We start from the raw sequence: 20,026 nt of genomic DNA, 5'->3' as shown, positions 1-20,026 counted from the left end.
GAAGTATAGACAGCTGTTCTCCCAGATGGAAATGGAACTACAGGAGTATGCCAGTTAGGTACTTTCAGTACATTTTATAGCATAACATTTCCTTTGCTAATATTATACTACAACTACTACTATAATACGATTATAAACTATAATATTCAATAAAAAAAAAATTGTAGGGTAAGTGGCTGGATAGTATACTGGCTAAACGGCTGGACCTTTGATGTAGGAGACCGGAGTTTGAATGCTAGCTAGAACCCCAGTAAGCAGTCTTTTGGGGAGGAATTCCTAATGCTCCAGTGTGGCTACTAAGCAGCTGCATACATATCCCAAGCACTTTGATGGTTTTCAAGTAACTTGGAACTAGAGGCGTGTAACTTCTATATGGCAAATATCCAATGCTTAAAGGACCACAATCGCAAAAAATGGTAAAATTTAAAATGCATTCTTCTATGTTGCTTTCACTTACAGTAGGTAGTAGAAATCTGACAGAACTGATGGGTTTTAGACTAGTCAATCTCTTCATGGGGGATTCTGAGCAAGGCTCTAATTCTTTATGAAGACATTCCCTGAAAAGTATTTATTTAATGGTGCTTGACAGCTTCCCTGCTTGCTGCACATTTTTTTTTTTTTTTTTTGGGCAGCTGGACAGAGCAACTGCCATTCAACTAAATGCTCTTGAAAATAAACAAAACCTGAGACTCCCCTATGAGGACATGGGCTAGTCAAAAACCTGTCAGTTCTGTCAGATGTCTACTACCTACTGTAAGTGACAGCAACATAGGAGAAAACTAATGTATGGCTCATTTTACTCTGAAAGAAACGTACTTCCTATTTGTATGTTTACATGTACGATTTTCCCAACAGTGGTCCTTTGATCACTAAAGTAACACAACATGCTTGGCCATGCACTGTGATTACTTTGGGTGACAGTTCACACCTGACTGCTTTTTCACGAGCTGAGCCCCACCCATTGTGTCCTGATGGGTGGAATCTGTTGTGCTGCAGGCATCAGTTAGAACTACAGTTGACACTTGGGGAATAAATCTAATCCAGCAGATAACTGAAGGGGAACATGACAACACCTGGGGCATGAACAATAGAATTTTAGCGAGAGATTGACCTACTGATCTGATAATTGGTATTGGAAGGAATCGATTGTGCGCAGTGTTTTCCTTAGGCCCTTTTAGCTGGGTGCTCCACCCGGCTAGTTTTGGTGAGCACCCGGCTGTTATCAGCTCACTTCCTCCTATGCTGTAAGCAGGGTTGTGCACAGAAGCACCGGCCCTGCATTCTCTCATCTCGCCCCACCCGGCTACTTCTTCATGCCACCCGGCTACTTTTTTATGCCACCCGGCTGGAAAAAAATTCTAGGGAGAACACTGGGGCCCATAAATGAATTTTAAACTGTTTTTCGCAGGAGTCCGCTATAATTTTTGGAAGTATGCTGTATTGATCTGATTGGCACAATACTTCTGGGTCTTATGATCTGCCTAATATTTTGGAGTCTTGGACATGTGGAATTTGGAAACTCAACCCTACTTATTAGATGTTAAACTAAAAAAATGCTTATTGCATTTTTATCCATTAGGTGGAGAGGAGTGGTGAGCTATCCTTTGTTGCAAAGCTTTGTAGAGCCTTGAGCCAGTTAGAACATTGGGTCTGATTCTGTATTTGGTGCTTGCTAAACTCCAGTTGTGGGTTGTTGTTTTTTTTTTTTTTTCTTGTCACACCTGGTTGCTATTGCATAGTGCAGTGATCTGCAAACTTGGCTCTCCAGCTGTTAAGGAACTACAAGTCCCACAATGCATTGCAGGATTCTGACAGTCATGATTCATAAAGGCGAAGGCATTGTGGGACTCCTTAACAGCTGGAGAGCCAAGTTTGCAGATCCCTGGCATAGTGGATGGAGGTCTGAGGTAGAAGTTGAGTAGTTGTAGATGAGTAGAAATGTATTTGTGGCAGGTGTGCTCACCTCTACCATATTGGGTGTGCAGGCTTGATGACACTCACCCTTGTCAGACTTGAGGTACCCGTGCCATAGCTTACAGCTGCTCACAAGCATGTGCTTTCTTCCTTCCTGCCTCTGTGCCAGCTCTTGGCATGTTTAGGCAGCCAGTGCATCTGTGGCAGTGGTCACATGACCCAGTCCTGATCAAGTCGTACACCAGTCTTCTGGTGAGTAGGAGGGAATGTTTAGCGAAGTGACAGTCACATCTTCCATTAGTCACAATAAGGCAAGGAGGTTACTGTGGGAATTCACAAAGTGCTGACCTGAGAAAACACAACACATTGTGTTACCGCTTAAACAGGAAGCCTCTTATCTGACAAGTCAAAAAAGTCTCCCTGTTTAACCCTGTTCAAGCCGCCTCCAGCTTGTGTGCATTTCCACGTTCTCTGGGGAGGTGGCTACTTCACTTCATTAAGGAACTCTGGGTATTTCATTAAAGGATACCCGAGGTGACATGAGATAGGCATAGGTATGTACAGTGCCTAGCACACACATGCTGTTACTTTTCAGGCAGAGAAAGAAAAAAAGGGATGTAAGCGGCTGACTTAGACAGGAAGTGACTACAGTGTGACCCTCACTGATAAGAAATTCCAACTATAAAACACTTTCGTAGCAGAAAATTGCTAATGGGAGCAGGAAAGAGATAAAAATGGACAATAGTTCATAGATTTTTTAACTCTGGCTTACTTCAGTGAATGTGTCATTGAGCAAAAAACCAATAAAACAGTTACAACTTAAAAAGTAGATAAGAGTTTTAAACATAAAATAAAACTGGAATATCTTAAAGTCATTTTTAGAAGGAAGATGGATACAATCGTTTATTTCATTAGTTTATTTTCGCTTCGAGTGTCCTTTAAAGCTGTACCAAAGCCATTCTTTGACCATAACATTTAAAAAAAAGTTTTTGTATTTTTTGATTTATTTGTAAGGGCCAATGGCAGTACTGAAAAATATATGGGTGATGGTTGAGAGTTGAGACACACACACACACACACACACACACACACACACACACACACACACACACACACACACACACACACACACACACACGCGCAGGGGAAAGGCAATCAGCAGGGGTGATCGTTGGTAAATGCTTCAGTTAAGTTCCATTAAATCTGTCTGAAATCAGTTTGTGGTGTATGGGCAGGGCAGATTTAATCAGAGATCTGTCTCATGGTCGATCTGCCCATACTTAGCCTGATATATGGCCACCTTTAGGCCTCTTGTACACGATCAAACTCTCACAACTGCTTGTTGCTGCCTGGTAACTGCTCACTGCTGCCTGGCAACTGCTTGCTGAGCACACAGCTCAACCTTCTGTGGAAAAGAGGCTTTCGCCATAGATACCCTGCACAAATATGCACATCAGATGTTTCTAATAAAAATCTGACAAGATTAGCTGCATGCTTGTTTCAGGTGAGTGATTCGGACACTACTGCAGCCAAATAGATCAGCATGATGCCGGGCAACTGGTATTTAAAAGGAAATAAATGTGGCAGCCACCATGTCTCACCTCGAGTTTCTGTTAACCGACCCCCTCTTTTTAGATTAAGCCTTTGGCAGGGCCCTCCTCTTCTTGTGTATGCTACCTGATCGAGCATCCTGCTTAGAGAATAACGTGAACTTGCATTGCTTCTCCTGTCCAGCGTAATATGTTGGCGCTATATAAATCCAATAAATAACACCATGACATGCTGACTTTAATGACGTTCTCATTGCAGGTGCCTGCATGAGACTAAAATTATACAACTTGCTAATTGATGAACTTTTCAGCAACTCCCACTATAGTCTGATGGGACCTTGGCAAGTGCTGCAATCGTTATACCACCCAACAAACCATCCAGTCCAGGTTGCCTGGATCACTTGTGGTATCCCTGCTGGGCATTCTAAGGGAATCGCTTGTTACGTTAGTAAACCAGACTTATAAAATTATATCTAGTGTGGTTCTTGCTCTAAGACAGAAATGGTTGCCTGCAAATATGGCACTTTAAAATGAAATTGAATAAGCTATAGGTGCGGCAATAACCCAGCAGGTTCCTGATGTGTGCCAGGCCTTTAAGGACAAATTGATTTTTACAAATCCACCTACTTCTCTGAAACAATGCCTTATGGGTCTTGACCATATGGAAGCGATGACCTTATATTGATGACTGCGTTGCTCTATTGCGTCTGTGTAGACGGCTCACTGCTTCTCACATCGCATCAGCAGGCACTAAAGCTTCTGTTGGAAGAGGACGGCTGGGCAATGGCATGTATACTGCTTGCCAGCCGCTCCATTAAACCACTGGACATTTATAGGGGAGGATTTTGCCTTTGGCACTGGTGACCAGATGCATCTATGAACACCTGACCGGCTCTGACAAGCTTCATACAGCAGCTACTAACTGAGCTGTGCTGAGGCTTTCATTTTTAGCCCCTTACTTACTCCTGGGAGTTCTGGGTTTCTGCACTTTTGGGTGTTTCAAGTCCTACCCCATAGACCAATGGTCCCCAAACATTTTTAGTCAAGGGCCGGGTCAACATACATCAGACTGCTGGGGGGCCGGAGCATGCATAAAATGAACATTACATTGAATCTAGGTATTATGCCTGGAGGAGAACTCCCAGCAGCAGCCATTCAGTCAAGCAGTATTTGTGCACCAGTGAAGCATACCCAGGTGACAATCTACCATCCAGCAGTGTCACAGAACTGGATTGGGATCCAGCAAATTAGTGCTTGCTGGCTGCTACAGTATGTGGATGGGTGATGCCAGCACTGCTATTCTACAGTATATGCGGGCCGCTGATATTTATAGGTGCGGTGGGACACATCAATAAGTTATACATTTTGTGTTTGGGGGCCAGTAAAAAAGCCTTGGGGTGCCGCATTCGGCCCGCGGGCCGTAGTTGGAGGACCACTGCCATAGGGCCATGTTTATCCATGCTGTGTACTGACTAGGATCCACCAGCCTGAAACTGCCTGTATGCATGTTAGATTAATGTGGCCCTGTAATATCACAAGCTGACACATCCTTGCGTTCCAGCGGTTCTGAAGGTGTTTAACTTTCAGGTACAATTTGAATATTCAGCAGTGATGCATTGTGGGAGACCTCACATGCTCACTCCAACCTGAATTAATGCAAATGCCTTCTGTTTTATGAAGACCCATTTCTGTTTTGCATAGCAAAGGCTTTTTGATCCTCTTCCCCCACTTTTTTTTTTTTTTTTATAGCTCCTTACACACTCCTAGGAGTTCTGGTTCATCCTGAGCTTGCTGGGCAATCTGTGATGCTGGGAACACACGGTTCGTTTTTGCAGGAAGAATGGTTCCAATAGGAGCCTTCGGTTGATAAATTCCGTCCTGTCCGATTCTCCGCTCGATTTCTCATAGAACCAGCAAAACAAACACAGAACATTTATATCACGCTTTTCTCCTGGCGGACTCAAATCGCTAGAGCTGCAGCCACTAGGACGCGCTCTATAGGCAGCAGCAGAGTTAGGGAGACTTGCCCAAGGTCTCCTAATGAATAGGTGTTGGCTTACTGAACAGGCAGAGCTGAGATTCAAACCCTGGTCTCCTGTGTCAGAGGCAGAGCCCTTAACCTTTACACTATCCAGCCACTGAATGGAAGTGAATGGAAAAAAGATATGAAACCCAAGTAGAAGAAAAAAATCGAGCAGAAAATCGAATAGTAAATCGATTGCGTGGAGAATCCTCCGCAAAAACGTATCGTTTTCCCAGCATAACTTTAGATTTGATGTGTATTAGTACTCCAGGATTGAAAGCAAGTACACGTTGCAGTCTGAAGCTGCTAATTCTGTGAGATGCTAAATTCTGATCCCGCCTGGACCTCCGAGACACGAGGTGGAAACTTGAGGCCGAGTAGTTCTTGGGAGAGGAATAGGTGTGCATATTTTTTTTTTTTCTTCAGAAACTGATATTTTGTTTCTGCCTTGTTCTGGATTAATTTTGAAGAGTTGAGCTCTGTGAGCGGGAAAGACCTTGTTCTCCCTTAAGAGAGGGCTGCTTGTGACAGACAATATGGCTGTTTCTTACATGCCTCTGAGTAACCCTTTGCTGCCCCTCCGCAGTGGGATTTAGCCTGCCATGGACTGGGATGTGGCTCCTGGGGCTGTTAACCCCCTCCCCGCTGTAATGTGCATACAAAAGACTGTATCGTGTTTCTAGCTCCTATGATGAAAGAGGGTGTGTGTGTAGGGGGGGGGGGGGGGTGCATTGTATTTCAGCTTTAGTAGCTGTTGAGAGACAGGAAGGGGCAGGCTGTGCTGCCTCAGTGTCTTTGTGCCAGGGGGAGGCTCGGCTTTGTCTGTGAGGAAACGTGCCAGCATTGTGCGCTCACGGATGTGTCTGAGGTTGCAGTTCTCATCCTTTACCTGCTTAGCATGGCCTTTATAGCAGCAAAGCTGGGGGGCCTGCGGCTCTCTGGGCTTTGACCAGTGCTGCAGGTCTGCCTGTGCATTAAGGGGTGTCTGCACGGGGTGTGGATGCTGCAGTCTCCCCGCATCTCCTTTTTGTGCCGCGCTCTCCAGGTTGCAGGCGGGATGGATGGGGGGCAGGGCAGCATGTGGTTGCCTTCTCCCATTACACGGAGTCTATTGTCTGCTGGGTTGCGTCTTTGTGGCTGGAGGCTGTAGAGTAGACCAGCGTCAGCACTGCCAGAGCCTGTGCTGCAGAGGGGAGGGAGGCTGCTGTGTGCAGTGCTGGGAACTTCAGCTTTTTCCACAAAACTGAAGCCATCTCATTCCGTCAGCACAAATGCAAATAGGCCATGGAAATCATGGATTGCTTTCCATACAGAGGTGAGGCTGGCCGCAGACGAGGTTTAGATGTGTCGGCTCCATAGAATTAACCAGCAGATGCGGAATAAGTGAGCAGATTCATCACTGGGATAACGCTGACACTTTCCTGCAGCATTTGGGAAATCAGCCAATCACGTGACTCCTTGTCCTTAAAGTCACTGTGTGTTGTGCATTGCAACCTTAATCTTGTTGATAAAACAATTTGTGATACTATCAGTTGACTGTTTGAGATTGATCTCTGTACAGACTTGCTGCTGTGGTGAACAGCAATGTTTTACGTAAAAAAAAATAAAAAAATACGTGTACTTGGCCAAATTTCTCTTCTAGTCCCGCACCTCCTCTTGATGGTAAAGCTGGGTTCTAGACTGGAATTCGGTTCCTCCAAACACTCTGCCCTGCTGATGACGACGCACATGGCGGAAGTGCTAAGGCAGTCCAGCATACCTGGAATGTATGGTGCCATTGAGCAGCCTTCGCACACGTAAAGCCTTGTACAAATGCTAGGTGGTGCAGGGTTGCCTCCTCTCAACTGAGCAAGGGCCAAGGGCATTGTTCTGATAATCCTGCTAACTCCATCCTGCTCTTTCACGATTCATGTTCTGCCATACTCTATTGCAACACAACGCTTCGCCGCACTATAGGCTACCAACATATCTGAACATCTTTTTTTGGAAACTGTTTCCTGAGGAATTAAAGGAAATATGAAGTCTGAAATCTTAAAAAAATCAGTTTAACTTACCTGGGGCTTCTTGCAGCCTCCTGCAGTCACCCTGTGCCCTGCTGTCCTTCTGCGACGACCCCCTCAAAGCTGACAGGCCATAGGCCTCCAGTTGTCTACTTCTGTACAGCAAAGTCCCAGTTATCTGTATGCCTCAACTAACCGGCATGTCTGAGTGGATAAATGGTTCCCAGCACCATCTTCTATCCTTCCTGTAGCTCCTAGCGACATTTTGACATCTCTGCGCGGCCCCCAGCCTGTCACGTGACCTGACCCGCGGGTCAGATGACACGCCAAGAGCTGTATGCAGAAAACTGCAGAAAGTTGCTAGGAGCTATAGGAAGGTTAGAGGACGGCGCTGGACACTTGGTGACTAATTTATGCTGCACAGGGGAAGGGCAGCAGGTTTGTGCTTTTTCGGCCAGTTGCTCAAGCAACCGGCAAACACATGCACCAGGCGATCCCCCGCCAGGGCCGAGTACTGGGGGACTTTGCAAAGGGGACCCCTCAGGGTCCTGAAACAATTTTCAGCTAGCAGTTTGGGCTAACTGAAGGAGTAAAAACTTCCATGATTTTACATGGTGTGCTAATTTGACCTTTTTTACTTGTGATTTGGCTTTCCACCTTGATGTGCACCCAGAATAAGGGTTGGTTCACTCCTAGAACGCTTCTGAGCACTTTTTGAAAACGTCAGCGCTTTCAAAAGCGCTTGGCTAATGTTTCTCTATGGGGTGGCTCACACCAGAGCGATGTGATTTTTCCCAAAATGCAAACTCTGGTCCTGCAGCATTTCTGAGGCGATTCAGCCTCAATGTTAAAGGGAACCTAAACTGAGGAGAAGGGTTTTTACTTTTAAAATACCGGTTGCCAGACTCTCCTGCTGATCCTGTGTCTCTAAGGGCTAGTTCACACTCGGCGCTTGGAGTGCCGCTAGCCCGCGATCACGTTCAGCTCCGTGATCGCGATTTTAACTAAAGTCTTTCTATTCTGCTCAATTTGCGCATGTAATTCTCGTTCAATAGAATGAAAATCATAGAGCAATTGCCCCCGAAACGCTGCATACAGCGCATTTGCAATTCATCTAAATCGCAACCGCGGCAGTGTGACTGTATCATAGGGATACATTGTAGCAGCGCTTTGCTAATCGCAGGCGATCAGCAAAGCACTGAAAAATTGCCCAAGTGTGAACCAGCCTTGATACTTTTAGCCACAGCCCCTGAACAAGCATGCAGACCAGCTGCTCTGACTGAAGTCAGACTGGATTAGCTGCATGCGTGTTTCATGTGTGATTCAGCCACTACTGCAGCCAAAGATGAGCAGGACTGACAAGCAACTGGTCCTGTTTAAAACAAAGGAAACACCCATATCCCTCTCACTTAAAGTTCCCTTTAAGATAGGAAAGTGAAAAATCACTCTGAAAAGCTCTAGATCAGTGATTTTTCCAAGTGTTTTTGTAGCAAAACCTGTACAACTCCCCCCCCCCCCCCCCCCCCCCCTAAAAAAAAATACACCAAACGCTTCAAAAATCTCAAAAATCACTAGGTGTCGATAGAAAATCTCTAGTCACATGCCTAGAATTGCCTTGAAAAATCACTGCTAGCCCTTATAGGTGTGCTCCGGCCCGAAGTACCGGTGTGCCTTGGTACCTATTACATGCAATTGACAGCCCTGCAGAGTGACGCCGAGACCTGATTGGCTCACCTTGTAACCTCCAGCTCCCAGTGTGAGCGCAGAATGTGCGGGAGATTGACTGACTGACTGACTGACGGACTGACTGACTGACTGACGGACTGAAGTTGATATAAAAGCACCTAACCTGTACCTAATCAGTAGTCTAGATTACAAGGCGGTGATAAATGGCTGTGGGAGGCTGCCATGTTGACAGTGTAATAGCAAAGTCTTGTTCACATAATAGAATTTCCAATCACATTGCATAACCTCCATGCAAGTTTAGATAAACAGCTCCCCGTCCTGAACTCCTCTGCATGTATCTACTGCTCTCAGCTCTGCCAAAAGAATAATGCGGTTACTCTTTAATGAACCCTATTTTAATTGCACGGAATGTAACAAATGAAAGTGTAGATTTGCTTTCTCCCTTAAGCTATTATCCTACTTATGAATGGCAATAAGAGAACGCCTCGTGTTACTAAACTACGAGACAACCTGCTGTGGCTTGTGTGATTGTTGGTGGGGAGGTGACCTGCAAAGCTGGGCCATCCATCACTAGGTACACAATAATTATCAGTGCCCTGCTTATATAGTAACCCTGGCAACAAATGCAGCACTCTCTTCTGATGGGAGTTCCTACATTGATCTGCTCAGAGGGGCAGGAAGGCCTCTTTTTACACTAGACGCTAATTAAAGTTACGTTTTTAACTTTCCACAGCAGTACATTGTGAAAAAGCTTTGAGTTAAAGGACCACTGCAGCACAAAAAGTAAGCAGTTAAAATCTGACAGAACTGTCAGGTTTTGGACTAGTCAATCTCCTCATGGGGGATTCTCAGGGTTTTCTTTGTTTTCAAAAGCAGTCCGTGAACTGCAGTTGCTCAGTCCACCTGCCAAAATAATGTGCAAGAAAGTAAGGAGGCTGGCTGGTATCTGTTTTGGCAGTTAGACTTAGCAATTGACGATCTGGAAATGCTTTGAAAACCCTGAGAATCCTCCATGAGATAGACTAGTCCAAAGCCTGTCGGTTTGGTGAGATTTTAACCGCTTGTTTGTTTTTTTTCTCTTTATCGTTATAATGGCCCTTTTAAAATGCATAAGTGAACTGAGCCATAGGGAAACATGAACATTACCTTGCAGATCAGTTGTGCATTGTCATAACTGACAGCAACTGATCTGGTGTAAAAGAACCATGCACAAAAAAAAAGCATTTTCCAGAACGCAGGAAAACGCAAAATCGGACGGTGACCACATCCTATATTAATAGGCTGCAATCACACTGTCAACCAGAATGCGAATGTAACATGCACACAATGCGAAGTCCCGACTGCTGTATTTTTTCACAAGCAATGCAGTCGCGCCACAAATCAAATGCAATGTAAGGCTATGGGAACAGACTGTGTGCTTTCTCACTAGACTGGTCACCGCATGAGACACGTCTGTATTTTTGGTTCCGGTGCACTGCAGGGGGTCAGTGACCAGAAGCACGGGCACCTCATTGCTTTATGGCGCTTTATAAATACAATAAATATAAAAAAAATTGCTTTGCAAAAAAAACTGATCACAATTTTTTTTTTTCACTTTGCAACAAGTAAGCCCCATGCAACCAAGGCTTTGTAACACTTTAGCAGCCATGCTTCCTGGTCTGAGCTAGACCACTAGAGAAGCGGGGGGGGGGGGGGGCAGATACAGGGGGACAGGTGGCGATACAAATGCATCGGCTGTGAACGGCAGGTAATGTGAACGCTGCCACCACACAGTTTCTGTATCTGCTGCATTTGCGTCGCAGTCTGAATGGGCCCTAGTTTTTTTTGGGGGGGGGGGGGGGGAGGGAGAGATAGTTTAGAGTTGATTACGTGGCTTATTTGTGCAGCTGTGCTTCTTGGAGAGCTTCAGTTTCATCAGCTTGTCATTTTTTTTTTCTTCTTCTTTCCAGAGCACCTCCTAGGGGGACCTCTGTCTCGGCATTCCAGGGCCTGTGAAGATGTGCAGCTCCGGACGGATCTGGTTTCTGACAGACAGAAGGATACAGGATGACTATCCCCAGCAGGAGATCCTCCGTGCCCTCAAGGCCAAGTGCTGCGAGGAAGAGCTGGAGTTCCGCTACCTGCTCATGGACGAAGTCGTGCTGACCATCGAGCAAGGCAACCTTGGTAAGTCATGGAGAGCCGGAGCAGTGTCTGGTTATGGAGGGGCACTCCGCATAAAAGGGATGTTTAATATGGAATTCCAAATAAGGACTCCTGTCTTTTTGAATCTTCTGCTCTCATTTATTAAGAGCTGCAGAAATCTGTATTGGATTTGCTTAAAGTAAACCTGTGAGATAAAATATAAAACACGAAGAAAACTGATGTTACAGGAGGGGGAAACTTCTGGATTCTCTAGAGGCTTCACCCCCCCCCCCCCCCCCCCAGTCGATCTCCATCAGGCTGATCCAGCACTGAGACCCCCGGAGCGCGGCCGCACTGTGCAGTAGCATGGACATTAATGGGTTTTGGTGGAAAAGACAGAGCCTGACCAAGTCCATGCTGCTGTGCATGTGTGAGCCACTGCCAAGCATTTGCTGATGGTTTTGCGGTGGAACAGACCGGCTGTTTCGCCAGTGGAAACCTTGGGGAGGGGATTATGATGGAAGAGCTATGGACCAGTAGAAACCTTCTTGGAGAGATAGGAGTATGATGGGACAACCAGGGACCAGTGGAAACGTTTTTGGAGAGGGGAATATGATGGGAGGACCAGGGACCAGTGGAAACCACCTTGGAGAGGGGGCAATGATGGAAAGACAGAGACCTGTGAAAACCTGGGGGGGGGGTGTATGATGGGGAGGACCGAGACAAGTTACGCCTTTCTTGGCGTGAGGAGTATTGGCTGTTCTCCCCACAGGTGTATTCTTAGGTGAATTCAACTTTGATAGGGATGGAGACAAAAAAAAGAGGGGCAGCAATCTTTAAGCTCTAACTCTTACTTTTATTACTGTTTTGTCCCTGTTGGAGGTATGTACCCCCTTTAACAGGTAGTAAGGTCAGTTCTACAAGGTGGGTACACAGAATTGTTTAAGGTTTTCATGATGGTCTAACTTCTTTACATGGTACCCAGTCGCTGGATAGTGTACTGGTTAAGGGCTTTGACACAGGAGACCTGGGTTTGAATCTCTATTATGGTAGAGAACAGAGGCGCCAAAAGGATAAAAACAATATTTAAAAGTTTTAAAATTATTGCTTAGGAGGCAGTGGTGGACTCACCTCCCACAAGCAGACACAACAACTGTGTATTCACAAAAGGGACATTTATTGGTATACTCCAAATAAGGTCGCAACGCGTTTCGCAGGTCAAACCCGCTTCATCAGGCAATTATAGGAAGGAGCACACAACAGCAGTATGTCCAGATAGCACCTGGCGCCTCAGTCCGTATTTTCAAGCCTACAGAGAGCGACTTCTTATTCCTGAGTGAGGACAGGCTAATCTCCTCACCTGCCTATACAGTGGTTGCCTGGAGGTAACCCTGGTTTGTGAGTATACAATTCATACACTTTCTAATTATCCAATTACCTTGACATACTACACCATATCGGGCTCTCGGTTCTTCTCTTCTTCATGGGTTTGAATCTCGGCTGTTCAGTAAGCCAGCATCTATTCAGTAGGAAACATTGGGCAAGACTCCCTAACACTTCTACTGCCTATTGAACGCGTCCTAGTGGCTGCAGCTCTGGTGCTTTGAGTCCGCCAGGAAACAAGCGTGATATAAATGTTGTCTATACCCAGAAAAAAAAAATTGGTTTCTGGAAATGGCTTTACCATGCTGCTGTCAGTGTTGGTGAAATGTTCACTTTGGCGTACCACACATCCCAGTTCCCAATACTGGTGCTGCTTTTAGAATTGCAGCGTGGCAGCCGCCTCCGCTCATGTTTTCTTTTTCTGAGCTTCTCATCTGTTTTTCCACTTTGCCAGGCTGTGCCCAGATTCTGCATTCTGAGAGGCAGCCAGCCGCACGGTGAAGTGGAAAATGCTGGAGCAGTGTCACCTCGGCCCCTCTTCCCTGTTCAAACATCAGGAGGAGCAGCAGCCTTTTCTCACCTCATGATTCCTCTGCACGCTCGCCTACGAGCCCGGCAGGGTCACGTCTCCTCCGGCTAGATTATCATGTGAAGAATTTAGTTTTGAGGCCACAGATGTTTGTGGTCACGAGACTGATTGAATCAGGAACTCTATGACCTCTCCCACAAAAAAACTGTTTTCCAAATCAGCAGAACGTCCTTGAAGCTTCTTGTTGTGGAGCTGGGGATGTCGTGCTCACAGTGGCAAATAAAAAATGCCTTACGGTATTTTGAGAACTAAATGTGCCCCGATCTAGGGCTGCCATAGCTGGTGGAGGATAGAGGGACAGGTGGCACTCCAGTGCTAGGTTTGGTGTTTAGCGTTTGAGAAATCCTGTAGCAGTAGGCTGTTTTATCACAAATGATCTGGCTGTTGGCATGCCGCTTATAGCATTGTTGCTCAGCTGTGGATGGATTGGATGATGGCTTTTGTCTGTTGTTCACACACAGACCTGACTTTCAAGATTTCATCCTCTTGATGCATGGGTTTGGTGGTGGGCATAAAGGCCTACGAAAGGAAAGCCTCTGTCCGTTAGGCGATATGTAGGGGAGTTGTTTTTAGGAGGTAGTGCATAGCAAGGCTAGTTTTACTTAAGTTTGTACAAATCCCAATGGGCATACAACCAAGGCTTTCTAACACTTTAGCAGCCAATTAATTTAGAGGCTTGCAAGTGCGCCAGGTCAATTTATATTAGCAATTTTTCTTTGTTATATTTTCTTTTTAATTAGTGCTGCTGTAATGTGTATTTATGGCCTATTGACACTAAGGGGCTGCGTGAGCCAACAAAAGGGGACTTCTGCTTTGTTTCTATATTTTCTGCTAGAGAGAGATCAAAGCATTCCAAGAATTTATGACAGGAGTTCTGCCGACTGAGATTAGTGGACTGCTTTTGACCAAGCAAAATGACTCTATTGAAGCTGCTAATATGTTACAAATGTCAGCTGGCTCCTTCCTTGTGTAATGGCCCATACTCACGGGCTACAAATGTCGCCGCAACACGCGGCGCGCGTGTTGCAGCGACAGGTCGCCCGTGAGTATGCGGCATTGCACGGGCGCGCACCCCGAACTGTCGCTCGTCGCTGATGTCGCCGGGCGATTGAACCGCTCAATCGCTTGGCGACAGTCGCCGCCGCAACTGTCGCTAGTCCGCGTGAGTACGCGGACTAGCGTCAGCAACAAGATAAGTAACACATTGGGCTTCCGGCGGGGGGAGGAGCAACAGCGACAGCTTCCGCCGCATCAGTTGCCAGGTCCCTCCGCCGTGTGTATGCGGAGGGACCTGGCGACGAGCTGTTGCCGGCTTGTAGCGAACACGCTCACGTGTGCTGGCGACAGGCCAAAACGTTGCCCGTGAGTATGGACCATAAGCTTGCATTATTTTCTTCCATGGAACTGGCTCCTGAAAATATTCCTCTTGGCTCCTGAGTTCCATATTAATTTGCACTCTTGAAAAAGACTATGGCTTGGCAAAGTGACACACACCTGAAGTGAGCGGGTTAGTCAGTGTCTGAATCACACACCTGAAACAAGCATGCAGCTAATTCAGTCAAACCTCTGATCTGCAGGCATGTTCAGGGTCTGTGGCTAAAAGTCTTAGATGATCTACAGGTCAGCCAGGGAATTTTTATTAAAAGGAAGTAAATGTCACCCTTTGAAATCCTTCTGACTTCAGGTGTGCTTCAAGAAAGCATGATATTGGCCACAAGTGGTTACTTTTGGAGCCAGTATTTGGCTGTGTTATAGCCAAATCGTTTGCTGTCAATATTTCTGGCCACCAGGGTTGAAAAACATGAAATGGGCGTATCGGTTAGGGGTTAGGCAGTTAGGATGTGTAATGGCAGGATAGCATTGGGGAACCTTGGGGTGCTGAGGTTTCTCCAACAGGATCCCTGAATATTCAAATGTTCTGCTGGTGGTCCCGCCCATACCACCCATTAAGTCTAAATTTGGTTTAATCCGGTTTACTCAAGTGAGGTTTTTAATTCTAGCTTGTCTGAGCTGAGTCACCTATAATGTGCAGGTGGTGCGTGGCGCTCTCGCTAGTGGTGTCGTTAAATCACACATACGTGAGCATGATGTGGAGCCCAGTCCACCATACATTAAAGCAACAAATCCAGGAAAAGTCCAACGACTGCTACTTAAGGCATGCATCTCCCACCACTTGCCCTTGGGAGACGCATGCCTAAAGTAGCTGTTGGTGGTGGTCCTTTCCTGGATTTGTATATGCCAGATGGTTATTTATGCCAGTTAGTTAGATGTAGGCTCACTCTGGCTGTTGGATGTAGGCTCACTCTGGCTGTTGGATGTAGGCTCACTCTGGCTGTTGGCTGTAGGCTCACTCTGGCTGTTGGCTGTAGGCTCACTCTGGCTGTTGGCTGTAGGCTCACTCTGGCTGTTGGATGTAGGCTCACTCTGGCTGTTGGATGTAGGCTCACTCTGGCTGTTGGCTGTAGGCTCACTCTGGCTGTTTATCAGATACTGTGTGGCCTGAAGAAGGGTTAATATACATGAAACAAGCCTGCGTGTCATCACAAAATAAGTTGTGGCTTCGCATTCTAAACATTTGTGCTTTGGATAATTTTATGGATGACCTCCTGAGGATTATTTTTGTACGTTAATTGCAGGGGTATTTACAGTCAGTGCTGCCGTTATGTTCCGCACAGTGAAGGACACCTTAGCTGGCTGTCGCCCCGCTGTCTGACACGTCCATCACCTTTATCAGCAAGTTTGTGCCCAGCCAAGGCTTTCCCCAGCTCTGGCGGCTCCATCCTCAATCTGCATTCCGAGCATCATTTCCTCCCGCTGAAGGCTGTCCAGCAGCTGCAATGCGGCAGCCATAAAAGTGCAAATGACATGGCAGCTCAGGGAGGCCACCCTACCACTATTATTGCATATGGCGGCCATTTTTGTTTCTGCCCTTTTTTTCACAGGTTCCAGTAGGGGCACTTCTACTATTCACTACTTCCCCAGTGGTGTTTTATGGGTAATTTTACATTCTGTTCCTGAGTATTTAAAGGACATCTGAAGTGAAAATAAGCTTATTATACAATGAATTGTATGTGTAGTACTGCTAAGAACTAGAACATTAGTAGAACAGATATGAATCTCATGGTTTTCCTGTACAGGAAGAGTTAAAGAGAAACTCCAACCTAGAATTGAACTTTATCCTAATCAGTAGCTGATACCCCCTTTTACATGAGAAATATGATTTTCACAAACAGACCATCAGGGGGCGATGTATGACTGATTTTGTGCTGAAACCCCTCCCACAAGAAGCTCTGAGTACCGTGGTACTCTGGGCAAACTGCCACAATGTAACAATGTTCACAGACAGGAATTGGCTGTTTACAGCTGTCTCTAACAGCCAAAACAGCTAGGAGCAGCTACATAACCTGCCCACAGTAAAAATGTCACCATGTAATAAATGTCAGAATGTAAATCGAGGAGAGGAAAGATTTTACAATGAGCAAACACTGACTAAATCATTTATATATAATTGTAGTAAAAAAAGTGCTTCATTTTTTACCATATTTTCACTGGAGTTCCTCTTTAAACTTCTTGTTATCTATGCAAAAGAGCTTCTCTGAGCTCTCGGACTAAGCTTACAGTGCTATTTTCTGAATCACTTTATACATTAAAGAACAAGTGAAAGGCAACTTCAGATAAGATTTTACTGCAGGGAAGTTCAAAGCGTCATTGGCTCTGCTCTGTTTAATAGTTTAAAATGCAGACTGTAGTGTGTAAACTGCAAATATTAGAGAATGTTATAAAAAAGATATATAACTGAAAATAATGACTTTTCTTTGCCGCTAATGTTCTATCAATGTTTCTGTACTACAAATACAATTCATGATCTCATAAGTTTTTTTTTTTTTATTATTATTATTTTTTTGTTTGTTTTTTTTGTTTTTTTGCTTTAGTGTAACTTGAACTTCAGCTAACTTTTTTTGCAATATTCAGTGAAAATGTAAGCTTCCTTTTTTAAAGTCAGAATTGAAGAAGGCAGTGCTAGGAGTAGTGATTTGTGTAGAGGCAAAGTGGTGAACACCATACTTGTTTCATGGGCCTACTGAGATTTTATTTTAGAACTCTGCCTCCTCTTTGGATTCTGCATCCCTTCATTATAGTAAATATGGCAGAATGCGGAGGGGAATCGTCAGAGGCAGTGAACATGGAATGGTATGTTCAGCAGTTCTTTTAAAGGGAACTTGAGGTGATCGCGATATGAAGGCTGCCATATTTTTTTTTTCTTTTAAAGAGAGCCAGAGATGAAGCACCCTCATGTATTTTACTACATTTATCAGTGGGAACATGACAGTAAACGCCTACCCTGCTCTGTTTCATTCTTCTCTGCTCAAGTTGCCTGTTAACAGCTCTGATAAGAATCCCTGACTGAGTATTCAGTCTAGGTTTGACCTGGAATCATTATAGCTGAGTCAGTCTTCTGTGAAGTCTTTTCAAGCCCAAGCTTGCCCCCTTCTGGCTCAGCTTACCTGCTTTGCATACTCAGAGCTCAGTTGACATGGGAAGGGCTGCTCTGCTGAGAAAGAAGCTCTGAAACAGACAAGTGTGGCTGCCTGTGTGATCTGTGTGCACTGTGCAGTCATTTTCATTCCTATGAGAGACACTTTCTACAGGCAGCCACACAGCATACCAGAATAATCAAGTTGAAAGCACACAGATGAAAGCCTGCAGCAGCAGCCCTGATTGACTATAGTTTCATATAGACTAGTCGGCACATCCAGAACAACTCATAACCTGGAAGCAGAAATGATATGAGCCGGCAGCCATTTTGGATTTTTCCTGGAGCAATAGACAAATAACATTTATATTGCGCTTTTCTCCTTGCGGACTCAAAGCTTCAGAGCAGAGCAGCAGCCACTAGGGCGCGCTCTATTGGCAGTAGCAGTGTAAGGGAGACTTACCAAAGGTCTCCTACTGAATTAGTGCTGGCTTACTGAACAGGCAGAGCCGAGATTCGAACCCTGGTCTCCTGTGTCAGAGGCAGAGCCCTTAACCATTACACCATCAGCCAACTGCATAAAAAAAACCTCAAAGGCACACGAGTTACAAAATTATCAGGTGGAGCATTTATTCTTTACAAGCTATCGACTGATATGTTTTTGTGTGAAACGTTAATCTCTGGTTCTTTTAAACAATGCAAGCTGCCTGGCTTTCCTCCGGATCCCCATGCATTTAGCCATAGACCCTGAACAAGCATACAGATCAGAGCCTCTCTCTCAAGTTTGACTGGATCCATAATGTATGGCCTTCCCATTGTCACACTGTCTAAGCAGGCATATATACGTTGGCGTGTCTTAGCTTATTACTGGAGGGTCCTTGCACAAAGGAGAGAATGCTTACATGCTAGTTGGTTATGACCCACTGCGCACCAAGATGTATTGACTTGAGCCTTGTACACAGGAGCAAGGAAGACCTCCTGCAGAGATCCGTACCCTATCACACAAGTTCAAGGCTGAGTGCTGTACAGATGCAGCCTACAGGCGAGCAACACCTATTGCTGGGGAAGGGGGGGGGGGCAAAAGGGTGGGAGAAAAACAGCCTCCGCCTGTGCTCAGATAATGAGACCCGGCAGGCACGGTCTCTCTGACAGATTGCGGCAGAGGTAGCCACCTAGGCCAAAAACAGTGTGTTCAAAGCCTTAGTACTCATTTTCGCTAGGAGCCACAGTCGTTTCCATTTCGGCCATGGCTCCCCTTCTGCTGTGAAGCCACAGTTTGAATTGTTAGACCATGCCATGGCTATAGGGATTTGGCTGCCATACCGTCAAGATTTGCTTCGTAGTGCGATCTGGACGGCAAGCCATGAAAGGAATAGGCAGCATTTCCCTGCCCCTCTCACCTGCGGGGAACAAGCAGATTCGGGCATAAGTGGAAATAGCCACTAGAGTCAAGTGCGAATAGCGTGGCCACTGGGTAGGCACTGGACTCTAAGATAGTGGTCAGGCAGTTTTTTTTTTTGTTTTTTTTGTTATGAGAATCTATCTACAGTGTATGGTTTTAAAATGAGCTTTCCACTTACAGTGGAACGCTACAACCTCCTCACTATTGTGCAGTCAGACTTTAGAGATGGGTTTGTGTGTCATGCTGAGGATGTGGAAGGGCTTGGCAGAAACGTTGTCATAATTTCTCACCTAGCACAACCACAATATAGAGGCTTAGCAGGGGCCATATGACCAGGATGTGAGTCAAAGGTTACTGAGCCCACAACAATGGAAGGTTTAGTCCCTGCCAGGATAGGAGGTGCATTCTAATAAAGCCTTTCTGCATGGATGTGCGAGAAGAGGCCTTTGTGCCGATGCACAGCCCTTTATACCACAGCGCTGATGGCCTATTCCTGTTTCTCCGCTGAGCAAGCACTCGCTTTCTAAGTGAATTTCCCATCGCACGAGAGTTTACCCTGAGACTTGTGGCATCTGACTGCAGCCTCCCTCCTGCACTCACGCACAGGCCTGACCTCAGGGGCCCCGGCTGAGCTGTACTTCCCCCAAACGGGAATTGTTTTGCAGGCTCGTCATTGCCCCGTGGCATTCTGGGTAATTGAATGCTGCGCTTTCTAACAATGTTTTCACTGGCAGCTCTACGAGAGGGGGGGGGGGGGGGAGGCTTCACATATTTGTCATGAATTTCCAGCTTCCTGGGTCGGGGGGAGTGTTCTCTATCTTCAGAATGTGAGGAAAGACACAGCCCAACAAATGCTGACCAGCTTTCAGTATCTCCTGAAA

At 45.8% G+C, this 20,026-nt stretch overlaps 1 protein-coding gene across 2 annotated transcripts in view; it reads left to right on the top strand.

Annotated features, from left to right (window-relative positions):
• Positions 1–20,026, top strand: part of RIMKLB (ribosomal modification protein rimK like family member B) — a 43,553-nt gene that overhangs the window by 16,758 nt on the left and 6,769 nt on the right. For both annotated transcript variants that reach the window (XM_068258639.1, XM_068258640.1), the window contains one exon: positions 11,123–11,339. In XM_068258639.1, coding sequence (XP_068114740.1) covers positions 11,171–11,339 — 169 coding nt within the window. In that variant the 5' untranslated portion in view covers positions 11,123–11,170. The remainder of the gene's footprint in view (positions 1–11,122; positions 11,340–20,026) is intronic.

The sequence above is a fragment of the Hyperolius riggenbachi genome, chromosome 10, assembly GCF_040937935.1.
Source record: "Hyperolius riggenbachi isolate aHypRig1 chromosome 10, aHypRig1.pri, whole genome shotgun sequence".
Lineage (NCBI taxonomy): Eukaryota > Metazoa > Chordata > Amphibia > Anura > Hyperoliidae > Hyperolius > Hyperolius riggenbachi.
Note: the sequence above shows the minus strand (reverse complement) of the source record. Positions and strands in the feature narration are given on the sequence as shown.